The sequence below is a fragment of the Sceloporus occidentalis genome, unplaced genomic scaffold (genome assembly GCF_023333645.1).
Source record: "Sceloporus occidentalis isolate IW3139 unplaced genomic scaffold, rSceOcc1.0.p SCAF_1, whole genome shotgun sequence".
Lineage (NCBI taxonomy): Eukaryota > Metazoa > Chordata > Lepidosauria > Squamata > Phrynosomatidae > Sceloporus > Sceloporus occidentalis.
Window position 1 is genome coordinate 190,778,091 of NW_028316981.1, and position 19,677 is coordinate 190,797,767.

Consider the following 19,677-nt stretch of genomic DNA (forward strand, 5'->3'; position numbering starts at 1 on the left):
AAACAAATAACATTAAATAAAGACAATAAATAACAGTAATTCCAAGACATAGTGGAGTGCTCAAAATATAAATAAAATCTTCAGAGTGCCATCAAAAGATTATTATTAAAAGTGGAATAAAGCTACAGTGCATTTGTAATATGCTATTCATTTCATTATAATCTGCTCTAATGCAAATATATTATCATAAATGATCAGCAAATAATTTCAGTGTTTTCTAGTTGTGTTGCCCTGGTTGGTTTCTTCTCTGTAAGCCTTCAGTGGAGAATTATACCTAACTCAGGAAAAGCAGCTCGGAGTAGATGGAGAGGGAAGAACAGGAATCTTGATTTCTATAAAGATCTCACAAGAGGAATCTTGTGAACCCCAGATGATTTGGACATTCAGCTCAACTTGACATTTCACTCATCTGCTCTTCTTGCATCTGTGACTTGGTTAAGCTGCAAGGATAAAGAAAACAGTTCACATTTTCCATTCAGTTAGAAACAGCTTACTTTCAAAATTGTAAAGGAAGAATATTTTGAATAACTAGAAAGTGAGCTATCATGTTTTGCCCTGTTTTTAAATGAAACGATTTAAGTAACTGCTATGTTTGCTATTGACCTATATGAGATAGCATGAGTTCTATATATGTGAGGATCTGTTACCTTCATTTTGGACCACTTGGATGAGTTTCTCAATCCAGAGAAAACATTGCTTGACTTGGTTCTGGACAATCCCCCAGGCGCACCGGCTGTACGCTTTCTCTTTCAGGAGGTCACTCAGGCTTCGGAAGTATCTTTTCACTTTCAGTCTGGTGAGCTGAGTTCTCTGACTCCTTGGAGATGCACTCAAGCAGCTCTTCAGGTTCTCACTTTGCTGATCCAGTCCAGCACGGAAAGCGCTTATGGAATCCTCATCCCAAGCCAATGCAGTATAGTTCTGCCTGAAGATGTGGCCTGTTTGCTGGAGGGCTTCTTGAATGGCTGCCTTGGCATTTTCCTCCTCAGAGACACCAATATTGGTGGGAAGGTCCTCCTTGGGAGAGTAGCTGATTAGATCATCAGCAGAGCATGTGGAAATGGTGGACCCCATTTTGCTGTTCAGAAGCTCCAGGTGGGCCTGGTTGGCTTCCCGTAGCCTAGTGAGCAGTTGGCCACAGTCCTGAGATGAAGCTTCAATGACCAGGACCATTGCAAGGGCAATGTGCAAAAGCCAGCCTTTGGTGAGCATGGTGGAGGTGCAGGAGGGTGGTTTCTTCTGGAGTGCAGAAAGTGGAAGATGGGTTCTCCTGCAAGATGCCCTGGAGTGTGTGCCATCCTTCAGCCATGACTTTGTATTTAAACACTCAGAAAATGATGCTTTCCTTTGCCCCTTTCTGTTTAGATTATTTTCAGATCAATGGGAAACTACACAGGATAGTTCCTCTTTTCTCTTACATCTCAAAAGTGTACTGTAGTGTTTGAAAAATTAACCTTTTTTGTTTTAGGGAGCTATTATTGATGCTTCTTAATAAATGAAATCAAATGAAAAGCGATTTTCATTGATAGTATAAAACAGTATTCCTTGCCACTTTAATTAGGGGTTGTTGTTTTTTTTCCAGTTCATCAAACATTCATTTTTTTGGTAGGAAAAAAAATCCTCTTGAAATCTTCTTGAAAAAAAAATCCTCTTGAAATGTCTTATGTTGCTGGGATCAGACAATAACAACTGTCTTTAGCTGCTTCCACACGGAACAATCCAAACAGAACCCAGTGAAGGAGAAATTGGCATGAATATGACTTACTCACTCGGTTCTGGATCATAGTTCTAACAGTTTTGCATATAGAGTGATTTGAATGTGCTGTCTGTTGTGACTTATCTGAGATGTCTCATTGTCCTCTCAGTACAGCATTCCCATCAGAAGCAATGATTCCCCATAGCCCTAACCACATATTCTGACAGTGAACAGTGGACACTTGGATTACAGTTTATGTGCACACAAAGTAGTCTGCACTTTCCATACACATATAGGACAGCTCCAGTTTTTGCACTGCATGCTGAAATCCGCTTTTCATTCTATGTATGCTTCATTTGCGTAGGGTAGAGCCAAACAGCCTACATTTCCTAGGCTCTGGATGGGCATTTTTCAATATGGGACACTCAAAGAGTGGTCTCTTGAGCATTCACTCCCCTCTCCTCCCCTCCTCTCCCCCACTCCCCAGTAGTGTGACTATCTACATAACAAGAGTTTTGTTATTATATTCTGGTATAAAAACAAGTGGGGCAAAAGAGTCTTGTGTCCCCTTCAAAACCACCCTGTTTAATTTAGAAATATTATTATCCAATAATAATAATAATAGTAATAATAATAATTTATTTATATTCCACCTTTTCCCAGAGGAATCAAGGTGGATTACAGCAAAAACTATAATAAATACAAATAACTATAAAATCACTTTTTGAAATCACAATATACATGATGTAGGGAGAGTCATGTCCCTAGCCTAATTTCCACCGCCGCTGGCAGGTGATGTTATGAGGACAAGTGAGAGGTGGCTCCGCTAAATTAATAAAGGAGTCCATATCGTAACAATGATATGCCACAGCCTCATTTCACTACTGCCATGTCACTGGTGCCTCTCACAGGCAAGCCTCCTCTCAAACAGCTGGGCTGGAGTGATGTTCCTGGGCTCAAAGGTCTGTGAGCCGGCTTTTAAATGTGCCTCTCTCACAGGCATGCCTCCCCTCAAACAGCAGGGCTGGAGTGATGTGCCTTGTGCTTCTCCCAAGCTAAGCCAGCCAGATGTCCCAATATGGCATGACTGGTTTCCTGCACTGGGGAGCCCCCTTTCAGCTGCTTGCTGGCAATCTCTCTGTTTGATATTAATTTCATATCAAGGGTCACAGGGGGGTGACTGAGGGCTGGATCCTGGGTTATATCCAGTTTTTGTTGCTTTCTGTCTCTCCTTGGGCAAGGGATAGAAGGAATCTGAGGGGTGGGGCAGAAATCAGATGGAAGAGCTTAATCCATCCAGGGAGGGGAACAAGGCTCTGTTCCTTTGCTTTGTTTTTGTGCTGTCTTCAAATGGGCAGAAACCTAACACTCACTCTTTGAGCTGAAGAGACCAAACTGAGAGGCAAAGGGAAGGGAGAGGGGGGAGGAGGAGGGAGAGGGAACAGTGGGGATGTTGCAGTAGCAATGGCCCTTTGGCATGGCGTGGAGCACGTGGAGGCAAGCAGCAGGGACGCCTCAGCAGCTCTAACTCTTCCTCTCAAAGGAAGACTAATGGGGATGTGGTGGCAACACCCTTGATTTATCCATGGGCCATATTAAAATCCATCTTGCAGGAGACCCCCTCTTCCACATTCTGCATTCCAGGAGAATTACTTTTGATGGTCAAGCAGAACCAACTTCAGGAATTTCATCATCATGCTTCAGGTAGATATACACAGATAGTTAAGTAGATGAGATGAGAGTGAAATGGGATGCAGGGACCCTTAAAGGGTTGGTTCAACATAAACATGCTGGCATTTGTCTGCAAATTTACAGGTCTGCTGGTCTTTTAAGTGTCAAGAGTTGCAGCCCAAGCTTGTCAGAAACAAAACTGCATCAGTTCATTTATACTTACATATAAAGATTTAGGGCAACTTCCAGTGTGAATAATCGTGCTATGCCAGTTTATACTTTTAGCTAGAAAATATCTATATGATTTTGAAGCCTGAAGTAGCAACGCCATGTAGGTGGATTGGCTCCCAGTTCCCAGCTGGAAGTTGTTGGCAATTGTACTGTACAGTATACATGCTAAAAGCATAACAAACATCTAACATGATTTCTTTTTCTCCCTCAGCACAAGAACACACACACACCACTCCTTCAATCAATATTCATCTATCCACTCACCCTCCATTGTATGGATGTAACCACTTTACTCATCCATATCATTCACAAACCAGGTCTAACAAGGGTAAATCAACAGAGTGTAGAGCAGTGATTTCCAAACTCTGGCATTCCAGGTGTTTTGGACTTCAGCTCCCAAAATCCAAGATATTGGCTACTCTGGCAGAGGCTTATGGGAATTGTAGCCTAAACCCCTGGAAGGCCAGAGTTTGGGAATCACTGGTGTGGAGAAAAGTGATGCTACCCCTGGATAGTGGGTGATAGCAACTTTTCTCTGCTTCTCTTCTTCCTTGCATCTTAGCCTGCTTTCAGTGATGCAAAGAAAACAGCTGAGAGAAACTAACTTGTTCAACTTTCACGTGATTGCTACACTGGCCTTGTTATTAGAAAGCAAAACAGCTGATGTTTCCTCTTCCTCTTAATTGTTTCACATCCAAAAGTGATAATGAAATCTGCCATCCAGCCTCATTGCACAGGAAGATTGAGGATGCATAGTATCTAAAGATGATACTACAAACTTCATATTGTCAAATAACTAGAATAAACACTGGGATTTTGCAGGACACAAATGTTATGCAGCCAACTCAAAAACAGGCAAATATTTTCAGAGGTGGACAAAGTGCCTCAGCCCAGATAGATTAGAATTCCCCGAATTGTTCTCCATTGGCTGTGCTGGCCAGGGTTCATGGGAACTGCAATCTAATAAAATCTAAAAAGCTGCTCTTTGTCAACTCTTGTTCCACATGCTTATCTCCATAATGACAGAACACACAATATGTGGCTTGACTGCATTTCGTGGGTTACTTGCTGTGCATAAGGGATATTTACCCACTTTCCAGGGGTGGCATCAGTGTTGTCTGCACATTGCAGATTTAGGTCCAAAACACACTGCAGAAATAATCCAATCTGAAACCTCTTTAATAGCCTTGGCTCAGTGAATTCTGGGAACTGTAGTTTTGTGACACATTCAGCCTTCTTTGTCAGAAAGCTCTGGTGCCACAATAAACTACAATTTCCAAGCTTCTCTAGCACTGAGCCAAGGCAGTTAAAGTGGTCTCAAACTGGAATATTTCTGCAGTGTGTTTTGGCCCTGAGTCTTGCTAAATCTGATCTAAGAGTGAGTGACACTGATAAATCAAGTCATTAAGTGAATTGGAGGGTGAGTAGATAGATGGATATGGAGTGATATGCCAGGATATTTATAGTGAACCAGACCTTTAAAGTTCCCTCTCTCTCCTGCATCTCATCCACTGAACCATCTAATTGTCCACATGTACCTGAAGTGTGAAATTCATACTCCTAAAGTATATCTGAGGAAATGGGTTACAGTTCACAAAAGCTCCCGCTGAAAAAATGTGGTGGTTTTGAAGAGACCTCAAGACTCTTTTGCCCTATTTGTTTTTATACCAGAACAGAGTAACACAAGTATTTCTTTCAAAACTCTTGTTATGTAGCTAGTCACACTCGGAGGTGGGGGGAGTGGCTGTTCAAGAGAGAACCCATGAAGTGTACCATGCTAAAAAAATGTCCATCCAGAGGATAAGAAATGTGGGATGCTTGCTTCTCTATTCTAAGGATGTGGAGCATGCATGGAATGAAAAGGGGATAGCAATGGGCAATGCAAAAGTTGGCGCAGTTCTCTGTAGGCAAAGGGGCCCTGGGGTTCCCCATCTCATGGAGAGAAACTTCTCCTGCCGTAAAGGTGTGCAGTCGAGGCTTCTGAAACTGCAGACTATGTGCACATAAACTGTAATCCAAGTGCCCACTACTCACTTGCTGAATAGGTGCCTCGGGGTAAGGGGGAACCTTTGCTTCTGGTGGAGATGGTGTACTGACTGGACAACAAGACATCTCAGGGCCTTCAAATAAGTTAGATACAAAACTGATACAATAAATCCCCATATTAAGCTGCTTGTTATCAATAGTTGGATCAGTAGGTGCTATTCATGCCAGCTCTTTTTCTTTCATTGGGGTGTGTTCTGACTGGAAGCAGATTCCAGCAACAAAGAGACATTTCAAGAGATTATTTTCCTCGAAATATAAAAGCCTGGTGCAACTGAAAAGAATAGAATTAAAGTGGTAAACAATTCTGCTTTGCACTATTAATTAAAATAAGTTTCCATTTGATCATCATCATCATCATCACCTCTCTGTAACAAGCAAATAATCATTTTCTTCAACCACCACCCTCCTCAAAATGTAGCACTTTTGAGATGTAAGAGAAAAAGGGAACCATCTTGTGTAGTTTCCCATTGATCTGAAAATAATCTAAACAGAAAGGGGCAAAGGAAAGCATCATTTTCTGAGTGTTTAAATACAAAGTCATGGCTGAAGGATGGCACACACTCCAGGGCATCTTGCAGGAGAACCCATCTTCCACTTTCTGCACTCCAGAAGAAACCACCCTCCTGCACCTCCACCATGCTCACCAAAGGCTGGCTTTTGCACATTGCTCTTGCAATGATCCTGGTCATTGAAGCTTCATCTCAGGACTGTGGCCAACTGCTCACTAGGCTACGGGAAGCCAACCAGGCCCACCTGGAGCTTCTGAACAGCAAAATGGGGTCCACCATTTCCACATGCTCTGCTGATGATCTAATCAGCTACTCTCCCAAGGAGGACCTTCCCACCAATATTGGTGTCTCTGAGGAGGAAAATGCCAAGGCAGCCATTCAAGAAGCCCTCCAGCAAACAGGCCACATCTTCAGGCAGAACTATACTGCATTGGCTTGGGATGAGGATTCCATAAGCGCTTTCCGTGCTGGACTGGATCAGCAAAGTGAGAACCTGAAGAGCTGCTTGAGTGCATCTCCAAGGAGTCAGAGAACTCAGCTCACCAGACTGAAAGTGAAAAGATACTTCCGAAGCCTGAGTGACCTCCTGAAAGAGAAAGCGTACAGCCGGTGCGCCTGGGGGATTGTCCAGAACCAAGTCAAGCAATGTTTTCTCTGGATTGAGATGATCATCCAAATCATCCCAAAATATGGTATGGAAGAGCAAATTCCCTTACATATATAATTCATAATATATCTTACAACTCAGTACTAAACAGTAATTATTTAAATTATTTCAGTAAAAACAAAAAACAGAGCAGAAAATGATAGCTCAGTTTCTAATATCTTCAGCAAAATCTTGACTGAAAATCTTAACCCTTTGGTGCAAAATACTCAGTTTTTAGAAAATTTTAAAGTAAGCAATTTATAAAGGAATAAAAGAATCTAATCACTTTTATTTGTCCCTACAGCTTAACCTGCAATCAGTGATGCAACAAAAAATGAGTGAAACATCAAGTTGAAGCGAGTGTCCCAATGATTCAGTTTTCATCAGGTTGTCCAATGAGATATTTCTAGAAGACAAAAGAGTTGTTTTCCATGTTCATCTCTTCCTAAATGCTTTCCCTAAATTATTTTTTATGCTGCACATAGAAGAGGCCAAAAAGGAAGACAAAGATCTAAAAGAATGGAGTAAAAATGTTTGCTTATCTTTTATGACTATCTGTTTTGTATCAGGACACATTATACAAATGGACTAGAGCTTTGTTCCACTTTCAATAATGTTTTTCTGATGGCACTCTGAATATATTGGTTATTGTTTGGGGACTGAAATATGTATTTCCCTTGCTAATCAATTTGAATATTTACTGTTATTTATTGCCTATATTTAATGTTATTTATTTACAATTTTGATTAAATCAATAAAATGTATTTATTATATATTTTCATTAAATGAAAGTGCACCTCTGAAAACAATGAGTAGATGAGATTTTTGCATGTTTTAATAATAGGAAACACTCCACAATGTTTTATACACATATATAGAGAGACATATATACACAAAGAAATATACTTAGCCTTAAAAACATAAGAAATCCAGTTAGAATCTGTAGTGGGAGTCCTTAGCTTTGCTTCAAAATGAAAAGGAAAAAGGTAGACTTCACAGATTCAAATGGACTCAGGTATTTTTCATGAGAATCAACCTTTCAAAGTCAGAAATGGTGACCCTGACCACAACAGGTTGCATCTCATATTTGCCTATTGATTATGTTCTTCATTAAAATTCCACCACAGTTCTGTAATCAATTTCAAATCAGGCTATAAGAAATCCATCCAATGGCATCAGCGCCCAGAATATCCCTGGTGTGTGGGCAAGGCTTCTAGGGGATGAGGCCAAAAGAGTGCCCCCCATGTCAGTGCCAAGGGCCACTCTACTCATGAATAGACACCAAGCAGCAGGGAGGGAGTGCTTTCTCCAGCCCATGGCCAGAAGAGGAGGAGGAGCACATGCATATGTGCATGACTTTCCTGGATGCTCTGACTAACAGAGAAGGGGAGGGGATCAGACATGCCTTCCCCTGTTGTTTTGGCTAGCTTGCTTGAGTGAGCTAGTGAAAAGATGGAGGAGGCAGGCGCACCCTCCTCCTCCTCCCCCATTGCTCTGGCTAGCATGCTCGAACAAGCTAGCCAGAGCACCAAAGAAGGGGGCCAGGCTCACGCATATATACTCCCTGGCTCACCTCTCCTTCTCTGCTTCTTTGTGTCCCTATGCAGAGCCAGGACAGCAAAGAAGAGGCGGGTACTGGCAGCAGCACATCCCCCCACACAGTGGGAGGAGGACAGAACGGGTTGTCACCCACCTCTCAAGTGTCACTTAGTGCGGTCCACACCCCCTGCATGCCCCTAATGATGCCACTAAATCCAAGACAACGTGGACCTTCTGAGCAGCAAAAAGAGTTCAACCATGCCCTTACAGTCCATAGAAAATGCAATAGGCTTTGCATCCCATACTTGTTTTCCAGAATGGACAGGGTGAGCAATCCACCAATTTGGCAATTTGCTGGAGTTTATATATGGATGATAACATCTGCACATCTTACAGGATGTAACTGACTTGAACTTAAGTTGGACTTGCCATTTGAGAAATGCATCCTGACTCTTCTTTTTTCTGTTAAAAATTGGCTCCCAGACTTGAGACTCAACTTGAGACTTGACTTGAAAATTTTGCAATGACTTGAGACTCAACTTGAGATTTAAATGTAGAGACTTGAGATTTGGACTAAAAGACTTATACATCACTTGCCCATACTTTCCAATTGTCTTGCTATGGATGGGACAGTCCTGATTAATTTTCTGTCATCTTGATTTTCAAGCTGCTTTTAAAAATGTCTGTTTTTCTCCTCCTCCTCCCTTACTACAATCAGCAGTGGGAAAAGAGTGGAACAATCTTGCCCATCTCAGTAGGTTTAGGCAAGAGCAAACAGCTACAGACTTTCTTAGCTTGTGTGTTTTTCTTCATTAGTAATGTCTGCTATCTTGACCATGGAGAGTCAGTGTGGTATAGTGGTTTGAGTGTTGGAATATGACTCTGGAGAGTAGGTTTTGAATCCCTGCTCAGCCATGAAAACCTACTGGTTGACTTTATCTCAAGAGTGAGATGTGCTGCGCTGCAGAGGGTCCAAATTGGCAGAAGCAATGCAAGCAAGATATGAAGGGAGAAAGTTTATTTCTGCAGAAATAGGACCACCTGGAAAGGTCCAATGTGAGACAACTGAATGGTTCTCAGGGTCCAGCTTTTATACCCTTTTGCAAGCTTGGAAACATTAACATTATAGATCAAAACACTTTCTCTTTGTCATTCATCAACATCTCTGACCTGTCCCAGAGATAGCTATGTTTGTTGTAATTTGTTTATTAAAGTAAATAATATGTGGCATTCAGTCTACAGGAACTTTGGATGTTTACAACAAGGAGTCTTGCACTGAAGCAAGAGATTTTGATTAGTACTTGTAAAATCAGGGATTAACACTTGTAAATCAAGCAGGAAATTCTTCTTATCCATATGTTAAGCACAAGATGAAGACAAGGGTCTGAGAACCAGTGTCATCAATTTTTTATATGATTCTCCCATTTCCAAATAATGAAGATTTCAAGGTCCACGGATTAAGCTCAGGAATAGGGAATTTATAAACCCTGGAGATTATCAGACAGGGGAAATCAGGGGAAATAAAGGCATCCTCCTGTGCTAAAGATTTTCAGATGATGTCCTGCTTATCCAGGACTTAACCCATGAAGATCCAGGAATGCTCTAGCAACAAATCATTCTTAGGACTTTCCCTTGAATGGTTTGTTTCTGGAGCATTCCAGGATCTTCATGGGTTAAGTTCTGGATAAATGTGCTGTGTCTGAAAATCCTCAGCACAACTGCACCACTTTGCCAGGAGTATGCCTTTTACTCATGGCTCCTTCCCCCCGTCTGATAATATCCTAAAAGTAGGGGTTTCCATTTTTTATTATTCTTCATCACAAACTTGGGTAAGTCACATTTTCTCAGCCTCAGAGGAAGGTAAAGGCAAACCCCCTCTGAACAAATCTTGCCAAGAAAGCCCCATGCTAGGTTTACATTAAGGTTTCCATAAGTTAGAAATGACGTGGAGGCACACAACAACAATTTTGGCCACGCTCTGATGTTATTTGGCCAATGTATCCTGCTTTTCATCTGTGAAATGTTGGGGGATAGGGGGATCACAATACCAGCTCTCCAAACTAAGAGTGAGGAGATACTTAAAAAGGATAAGTGACCTCCTGAAATAGAAATGGCAGAACATGCGTGCCTGGGAGATGTTTTTCATTTGTGTCGGGCAGTGTTTTCTCTTGACTGATCAGCCCCTCAAATGGAACCCAAATGCAGATACTGAGAGAGATATTTCCCATTTATAACTTACATAACCCGGGATGAAACATGGCAGTTACCTTACACCTTATGATTTAAACTGTTTCACACACACACACACACACACACACACACACACACATTTGTTAAAGACAATTATTTAAAAGGGAATAGGAAACTCTAAGTGGAAAGTTAACAACAAATGATGCAACAACTACAGGTGAATGAAACTGTAACTTGAAAAGATTACCCCCCAGACTGAACTCAGTTCCTCAAATGAGACTTCTAGAAAGCAAAATAGTTTCTTTCTCTGCTATTATTAAATTGTTTCAATATGTTTTTAAAGAGCAAAATGTGTTATTGTGTAGGATAGTGTAAAAAGGTAATCATGCTTATTTTATTTGAGATGCCTATGCTTAATTAGTAAGATTTTATTTTGTTACTTTTGACTGGGCATGTAAATCCTGATTTGGCTCATCTTCATGCATACAGTTGTCACAGGCTGCAGTCTGTGTATGTTCTGTGTCACCCCAAACCTCAGTCTGAGTCCATGGGACAGGTAAATATCACCCTTTTAAATCCTTTAAACACCACTATCCCATTTCAGTTAGCTGAATGCTGTGTCTGTGAATTGCTATTGTGTATGTGTGATTGCACTCTGCATTTTTCTAAATAAAATTCTCTTAATTCATCCAGACATGAAGTTGTCGTCAGTTATTTCCAGTATATACAGATTCCAATGGTCCTAAAGGTTACCCAGACTCTTGCAAAGCTATTTTCCCCAACATTTAAGTTAACACTGATGTACTTGGTGGGGACCCCCAGTCCCCCACCTTTCTTTGGGTAACAAAGGGAAGAGCCTTTCCAGTAACCTCAGGTAAAAACAATCTGCTGCACTTTCTCCTAGCTTATGTGTTCTTCCACCTTAATAAATTTTGCAACTTGATGGTGTTGAGATGTTGCTTGGCCACACATCCCCACCCCCATTTTCATGTTGAAGGATATGGAACTGTCTCTGCTCATATCTTGGCAATGGCGACATTCTTTTTCACATCCTTGGTTTTGACTATAAATCACAGTGTCAAAAATGTATGCTTAAAAAGTAGAATGCATGTGAATAAAAGAAACAGAGAAGAAGAATGATAGTTCCTGCCTGCCTCTCCCACCATCATCAAACTAGCCTTTCCTTCCATTTCTAATTCTAGAAGGCAAGAATAAGCCACCAGGGTTTATGAATGTCTCCATGCAGTTTGGCCCAGACATCCTTCCAGACACAAATGAAATTCAACAACATAAAATACTTCATTTGCTGTATGTATTGCTGTAAGTATATAGTCCTTGATTTCTCCGAAATCCTGGAAGTTGTATAAATCTTCCATTTGAAGAGGATGCCATGTTCTTGGAGAGATTACTTTTTAATAGCCCTATGGAAAGATGGACAGGTGCAAGAAGAAAACTAGCCTGTCTGACTCAGGGGGAGAACTAAAGCAGTGAAGGTTGGGAAAGATGGACTGTGGGCATTATGCAAGACATCAAAATGATGGAATAAGGTTAATTCAAAGATGAGAGCTTTTCAGCTGACATAGTCCAAGGCCCCAAATAACAAGAGTGATAACAATTATAATAATGATGATGGCAAAAACAGAAATCAGTCACCTTTTCCTTTTGGCAGCAATGGAGCCTGATTCTTGGCCATTTTTATGTTCCACCTCTTCCCTAAAGCTGCAGTTCCCTTACCTGGTCAGTAGAGGGAAATCATTCCCCATCTGTTATGATATTACATTATGTTGCCAAGATTATTCTACCATTTCTGCCAATTTGCTCTCAGATTCCTCGCTTTTGATATTGGGATGAGTGGAGGACATTATACAATACTATCGGGAGTGGATCTGCTAACAGACTTGGCATACCCCTGCTGCCTCAAAATCTTTGAACAGAAGAAATAGAATTTCTGCAAATACTGAGCTGTGGCATCACTGTTCAGTAAAGAACAGCTTACAATAAATATTGCAGAGGGGGCAGTGTTGCTGGTGATTTTGTCCTTATTAATTTTGGGCAGGCACATCTTTTTGATACTTTGCTAAGTATCAAACCGCAGCAGTTAAAACAATTGAATGTCTGCATGATTTGGGGTTAGTTCACTCTATATTTCAGCATGCGGAGGCTTCAATATTTAAAGTAACTTGAGATGTTTAGCATTAGATTTCAGAGCTCACTTTTCATATTGGGGGGAACAGGTTTTTATTTTTAGTTGATACAGGATCCTTAAAAGTTAGTTTATTAAAGTTCTTTAGGCAAGATGTAAAGCATCTGAATTACCAAATTCAATTTCTATGATTATATAATTTAAAAATAATCTTCCTTCATTTCCCATCCCTTTCTTTTTTTCAATTTCTTTTTTTTATTTTGCCACTTCCTTGGTAGTTTTCTTCATTATAACTTTTCCACTTGAAAGCTGCAGAGCAAAAATGAAACTGAACTTTGAGGGCTGAAAGACAGACTGCTGTGATGATTTTAGAAAAGATTTAAGTAAGAGGAAGGAAAGTGATGCAAAAACAGCAACACATTAAAGGAAAAGTGATAGGCGCAGAAGAAGTCTGGATACTGGAGCAGTCGTATCATATTCACAACCAACTTCTTTATGCAAAGGGATCTTGTAGCACCCTTGAGACTGAGTGAAAGGTATTGTAGGATAAGCGTTCACAGACTTAGAGGCTGTACAGACCAGCATTATACACTGGCTTCAGGGCAGAGTGGGAGCGTGGTGTACACACGACGCATGCCCCGATGCTGCCCTACTGCCACCGTCACACCATGTGCCTGACCACATGGCAGGCAGTATCACAGTGCTCCTTTGGCACTGCATCCAGATGACGCAGTGCCAAAAGAAGCAGCAAAAGGTGCCACTGTGGTGGCAAAGATGCCCTTTCCACAGCACAAAAAGGAGCTGCTTTTTGCGGCTCCCTTTTTCGCTGCAGGAATGCCAGATCGGATCCACAGCATGTAGTTGCCACAGCCCTAACCGGTGCTGAAAGGGGTGGCAGCAGGCCACTCCAAAGAGATGGTCTGTTTAGCCCTTTTGTCTACTTCCTCAAATACATGGAGTGAAATGGTGCTCAGGAAAGACCGTTATAATCAGACTGTATGGATAGCTATGGAATTGCAAAACGTGTGGGTATCATGATTAGGTGACATATTCAGCTTTAACTATGGCCATTGAGGGACAAAGGCAGGAGGAAAGATGTTACCTAAGGCCAGGGTCAATGGAGGACAATATATAGTGCCAGGAGTTTGGGAATGTGATGTCAGAGGATTGGAACTAGAAAGATAATATGATAAATTGGCCAAGTGTGTCCTCATGAGGCTGCCGGGTTAACCAGCATTATAGTATGTGTAGTGTGCCAGGAAACCAATGTCTTTGTTCAACCCACTGTTAATGGATTGGAGTTTTGTCTCTTTCCAATCTTTTTTTTAATAGTTTTTTGTTTGTTTGTTTGTTTAAGGACAACTGTCCTGAGGTTAGAGATGGAATGCCCAGGATGTTTGCAACAGACTTTTGTGTATTACCATTTGTAATATCTGATTTATGTCCATTTATCCTCTGGTCTATTTGTCCAAGTTAGAGTGATGAAGGCCATTGTTGACAGAGGATGGCATATATTGCATTAGATGATGAACAAATGAAAGTGCCTCTAATATTATGGATGATGTGATTAAGTCCTGTGATGACATTCCCCAAGTAGATGTGTGGGCAGAGTTGACATCTGGGTTTGTGGCAAGGTCTTGTACTTCTATTGAACCTATTTTTTCTTCACAGTTTGCATATGTGATTTGTTACACCGAAGGTTGCCATTGGATATTTGATCATGTGTAACAGTACTAGTGGCTGATAATGCTTGTGACCAATAGTAATTTGCCCTTTCTGAAAGGTGAGTCACCACTGCCCTCACTGGTCAGAATGGCTGGAGGATTCTTGGAGCTGTAGTCCAAAAATTAACTTTCCAAGCTCTAGATAGGGAGAACATACAGTATACCTTGATGTTGTTTTATGATGGTTTCACAGAATATGGTAGATTATGCTTTTGAGTCTGGCCTAAAGATCTCATCTAGTGGTAGTTGGAGCTTGTAGCTCAGACGTAACTTTAAAATACCTGTAGAAATATTCTTTTTTAAAAAAGCAGAAGTATTCTTTAAACTTGCTCCCTAAGATGAATGTTGCCCTTCCCTGCTGGTGCATGTTTATTCTGCTAATCACCAGTACACTATTTACTTCCCTTGAGGAAACTGAATTTGGCTTCCTTTGTTATTCTCTGTTAATAACTCACCCTTTTTTTATTGACCAGAGGGCTACATACATCTTCCTCTTGGGAATGTTTGCAGAACCATTTGATTTTAACAATACCTTTGAGGGTTCTTTAATTCATTTACCTCATCAAAGAATGATGTGATTTTATTCCTGTGTATGTTTGCACATAATTCATTTTTATGGTGCCCCTTCTCTGTGAATTTTATAGCCATTTACAAAATAGAATATACAGGGCTATGACCCAGACAAAGTTAGGTTTCATTGATGGTAATTGCAAGAGATTTAAGAATGAATTAAAAAGAAGGAATTACAGATATTGGAGGGCACTACATTTGATAGTTCTGGGGCTTGCTCTCACTACGATCATAGTTATTCCCATTTAAAACTGGTTCTGATCCTACTTTGATCAATTTCTGTCATGATAAAGTGAGGCAAATGCAAAAAAACTCAGTTTTTCCAGACACTAGTTTTTTAGCAGTTCTTTTGGAAAGAATCGATTCTGGATCGTGTTCAACAAGTAGGAACGACAGATCTGAATCGCATCGTCCTGGAGGGAAGGGACTAATGGCAAAGAGGTGTTTACCATCCCTTCTCAGTTGTTGGTAGATCCACCATTCCTCCCTCTCTGTCAGCACTGCCTTTGTGCTTGTGGTGTGACCTATGGGCGCATGATTTTTCCCCCCTAAAAATAATAAAATTGATAGAAGATTTGATTCGTTGATTTTGCAACTACTTGCAACCAGTGAGGCAAGTAGTTGTAAAACCAATGAATCGAATCGTCTATCAATTTATTTTTTAAAATTGTATAGTTCCCAAGCCAGGCTGCCTGGGCTGCTGCTTACGTCACTGATGATGCACAGATGATTGACATGCATTTTGAAGCGGCGCAAACTAGTGTGGACAACAATTGTGCCAAAAAAGAAGCAATTACAAGGAGGTAATGAAAGGATCCACTTTCATAGTAGGAACGATGGACCTTTTGGAATCAATTTAACAGCATGGAGTGAAGGCAAATCCCAAACTGGTTTAAATGTGAGAAATGAGCCCCTGATGATAAATCTGTGCTTAGGACAAGAGGCTACAGTTAGAACAGAATACTGAGAAACAGAATGGTTCCCAATTGGCAAAGGGGTCATACAAGCCTGCATTTTATCATCCTACATGTTTACTTTGTATGCAGAAAATATCATACAAAGAGCAGGTTTAGATTCAGAATGAGAAGGAGTGAAGATAGGTGGAAGGAACATCTTAGAAAGGAACCTAAGCTATATAGATGACACTATACTACTAGCGGAAAACATCATACACTTGGAACAATTAGTAAGGAAGGTCAAAGAAAAATGTGCAAAGGCAGGCTTATTGCTGAACATAAAGAAAATACAAACAATGAACACAGATGGTCTATATACATTCAACTTATATTATGATGAAATCAAAATACTTACAGATTTCCCATACCTCGAATCAAACAGTGATCAGAATGAAGGATGCAGTCAAGAAATCAGAAGAAGACTAGGAATGGGAAGGACAGCTATGATAGTACTAGACAAGATCTTAAAGTGTAAAGATATACAACTGAGCGCTAAAGTTTGAATCATCCAAGCCATTGTATTCCCCATCACCATATATGGATGTGAGAGCTGGTCAGTGAAAAAGCAGACAAGAAGATATTCAATTCATTTGAGATGTGGGGCTGGAAAAGAGTGCTGAGGATACCATGGATGGCCAGAAAGACAAACAAGTGGGTCCTAGAACATATCAAGCTTCAACTCTCCCTGGAGGCCAGCATGATGAAACTGAGAGTGTTGTATTTTGGCCACATCATGAGAAGGCACAACTCATTAGAAAAGACAATAATGCTGGGAAAGGTTGAGGGTAGCAGAATGAGAGGCAGACCACACATCAAATGGCTAGAGTCAATCAGGGAGGCCACAGGCCTGAGCCTGCAAGACCTAAGCAGAGCAGTGAAGGATAGAGGGCTTGGAGATGTCTCATCCACAGGGTCACCATGAGTTGAGGCCAGCTCAAAGGCAGTTAACAGCACACGCATGCACACACACACACATGGCTGAGAGTGTGATTTGCCCAAGGTCATCCAGTAGGTTCCCATGACTAAGCACTGTTCAAACACACTGCTTCAGAGAGTGGTGGAGTCTTCTTCTTTCGAGGTCTTTAAACAGAAGCTGGATGGCCATCTGTCAGGGGTGCTTTGATTGTGAATTCCTGCATGGCAGGGGGTTGGATGGAATGACCCGTGTGGTCTCTTCCAACTCTATGATTCTAAACCCTCATTGCCCAGAGTCCTAGTTCAACACTCAAACTACTTCACCATTCTGGCTTAGTTACACCATGCTGGCAATATGCCTTTTAATTTTTTTCCCTTTAAGATGTAGGAAATGTAGTTTTTTTGGACAACACCTCCCACAATACCCCATCTAGTATAGGCAGTGCTATTCTAGGAGCTTCCATTCAATGGGTTAGCTTGGCTCAAACATGCCCAATAAGTCACTTGATTTACCTTTCCTTGTCTGAATGAGTGAACTGATTCCAATGAAAAGCACTGGGTATGAGGTGGTACAAAACACTGGGCATTCTGTATGGCAGTTCCAGGTTAGTAACCTAGAATTACGGATTCATACCTGCTCTGTATTTAGTAAGACTAGACAGTCATTATCATGACACTATTACCACAATTGTAAATACTTCTAAATCTACCTTAACATGCACTCTTCTCCAGCACCACATCTCTAATGAATTAGGTGTGTTCAACTGCCAGACGGCATGCAAAGAAAATGACCTTTACTCATCAGTGAGTAAGGCTTTGATGAGAAATTAAAACAGGGGTTTTGCTCCACAGCCTTGCTCACTGGAAAGAGGGTGCAGGAAACATCCTCCTCATCTCTCAACACACCTTGGGGATGTCAAGCCAGAAGACATTACTTCCTTACATATTCGTAATTCAATGTGGAATATCAGTGATTTTCTGTATGGTATTTTGAGGGACTGTGCACATGAGTACATCTTCACTTGATATTCCAGTCATCAAGTGAACACATGTTCATGAAGCAGCACTAGCAATTGTCATTTTGACTGGAGCATTTGATATGATGAAGAGATTTGTGAATTGCATGTTTCTTCTGAGCAGTAGTGGAGGTTGTTTTTCAGTAGGATACATCACCCCAATAATTTATGAGTTGTTTCCTGCACACTTTCACTTCCATAATGTACCAAAAAAAAAAAAAAAGATTTTAATTTTATTTTCTCTCTACATTGTGTCCCCACTCCCTTTTGCAAAGTATGAGTTTGTCAGTTCCATACTCAAAACACAGAAACAGCGTGGTATGCTGGACACATTTGATGGCATCACACTCAGGTAATCCTCCATTCCTTCCACAACACTTTGAGAAGGAGTCTGTCATCCTTGGTGGAAGAAGAGCCAGATCAAGCACATGGAACTGGATCAAAGCCAAAGAGGAAGAATATGCAAAGAAACAACATGATCTTCTTGCTACCCGCATCAGGAAAATAAATGAAACAAGTTGTGGTTTATTCACTAATTTATTCAAACAGATTGGATTTCACAGGAACTATAGCAAAATTAGTCCTTGTATACAAGGACAATAGTTCTGTGACAACAATATTCATATGATGAAAACATGACTACATCACAACACTTCAGAAATGCTTAAAAAGAATAAACTTGTCTCAATAGGCAGAGAGGGAGGGGGGAAAGGAAGGGAAGAGAAAACCCAAAGATATACTTTATTTTATGGTGAAGGGCAGTAATACAATGCAATCTGGCTCAGAGTAAGAATAATGCAAGTTTATGCATTGTTTCTATCAAATCTGGAAGGAGATATCCCCACCTGGAGAAATGGCACAGCATATGTCAGCACTATTCTACTATTGGTGAGGACAACAGGTGAGGATGTCAGAGACCTCTCAGAGTTGGTAGAATAGCACTATTTTTACAATAGCTCATTAAAAACTCATTACAAATATTATTACAGCTACAATTACAGCTCATTATAGATATTACTGTAAATAATATTTACAACGTTAGCATTTTGATATCTGAAAGGAAAGGCTACATTCTATAGTCATAACTTGCCCAGAATTGACTGACTTGATTTTACAGTTTAGAAAAATGCTATTACACATGCCACTGTGTGATGCTTCTTTTCCCCCACCTCTCCTCCCCCCAAAAAAACCATCCAGCCTCTGGCTAAATGTTAATCCAGAATGCCATCCTGTTGCTTTTGCTTCCTGTGAACAGGTATTGTAACCTCAGATGTATGCCTCAACCAAATGAGAAGCAGACACAGGTATTCTTGTTAGAAAATGTCAGGTGAATCATGAAGCAACTGATCTCCCTGCATCTCAGCTGCAAAAGTGGGTAGACATTAGCAGTGTATCAGAGTTTGCAATAGTTTCATCATTTGAGCCATACCTCCCGGGCCAAACACAGAAAATGATGCTAATTGCAGTTGGCATTATTTATTTATTTATGAATAGTTCTAGGCAACTTTTAATGAAAGTAACTCTCCAGGTATTTTTGTTTACAATAAAAACAAATAGTATAAAACCAATGACAGCAACATTATTGATACCATTACCACAGGTTGAGTCTCCCTTATTCAAAATGCTTGGGACAGAGGTTTTGGATTTGGGTTTTTGTTTTTTTTTAATTTGAAACACTTGTATTTGCATAGATGTACATAATAAGATATCTTGGAGATGCGATCCAAATCTAAACATAAAAATTAGTTATGTTTCATATACACTTTATGTACATAGCCTGGAGGTTATTTTATATAATATTTTTCATAATTTTGTGTATGAAACA

General features: G+C 40.5%; 2 protein-coding genes across 2 annotated transcripts; one reads left to right on the forward strand and one right to left on the reverse strand.

Annotated features, from left to right (window-relative positions):
- Positions 1 to 435: 435 nt before the first annotated feature.
- On the reverse strand, positions 436 to 1,212 carry LOC149323150 (interferon beta-like). The gene is made up of 2 exons (XM_089536455.1): positions 648 to 1,212; positions 436 to 440 (listed from the first exon to the last, which is right to left on the reverse strand). The coding sequence occupies exons 1-2, from the start codon at positions 1,210 to 1,212 to the stop codon at positions 436 to 438; spliced, it is 570 nt and encodes a 189-aa protein (XP_089392581.1).
- Positions 1,213 to 6,280: 5,068 nt separating this feature from the next.
- LOC149323151 (interferon epsilon-like) lies at positions 6,281 to 6,877 on the forward strand. Its single transcript, XM_089536589.1, has one exon. It carries the CDS (start codon positions 6,281 to 6,283, stop codon positions 6,875 to 6,877), a length of 597 nt encoding a protein of 198 aa, XP_089392715.1.
- Positions 6,878 to 19,677: the final 12,800 nt, after the last annotated feature.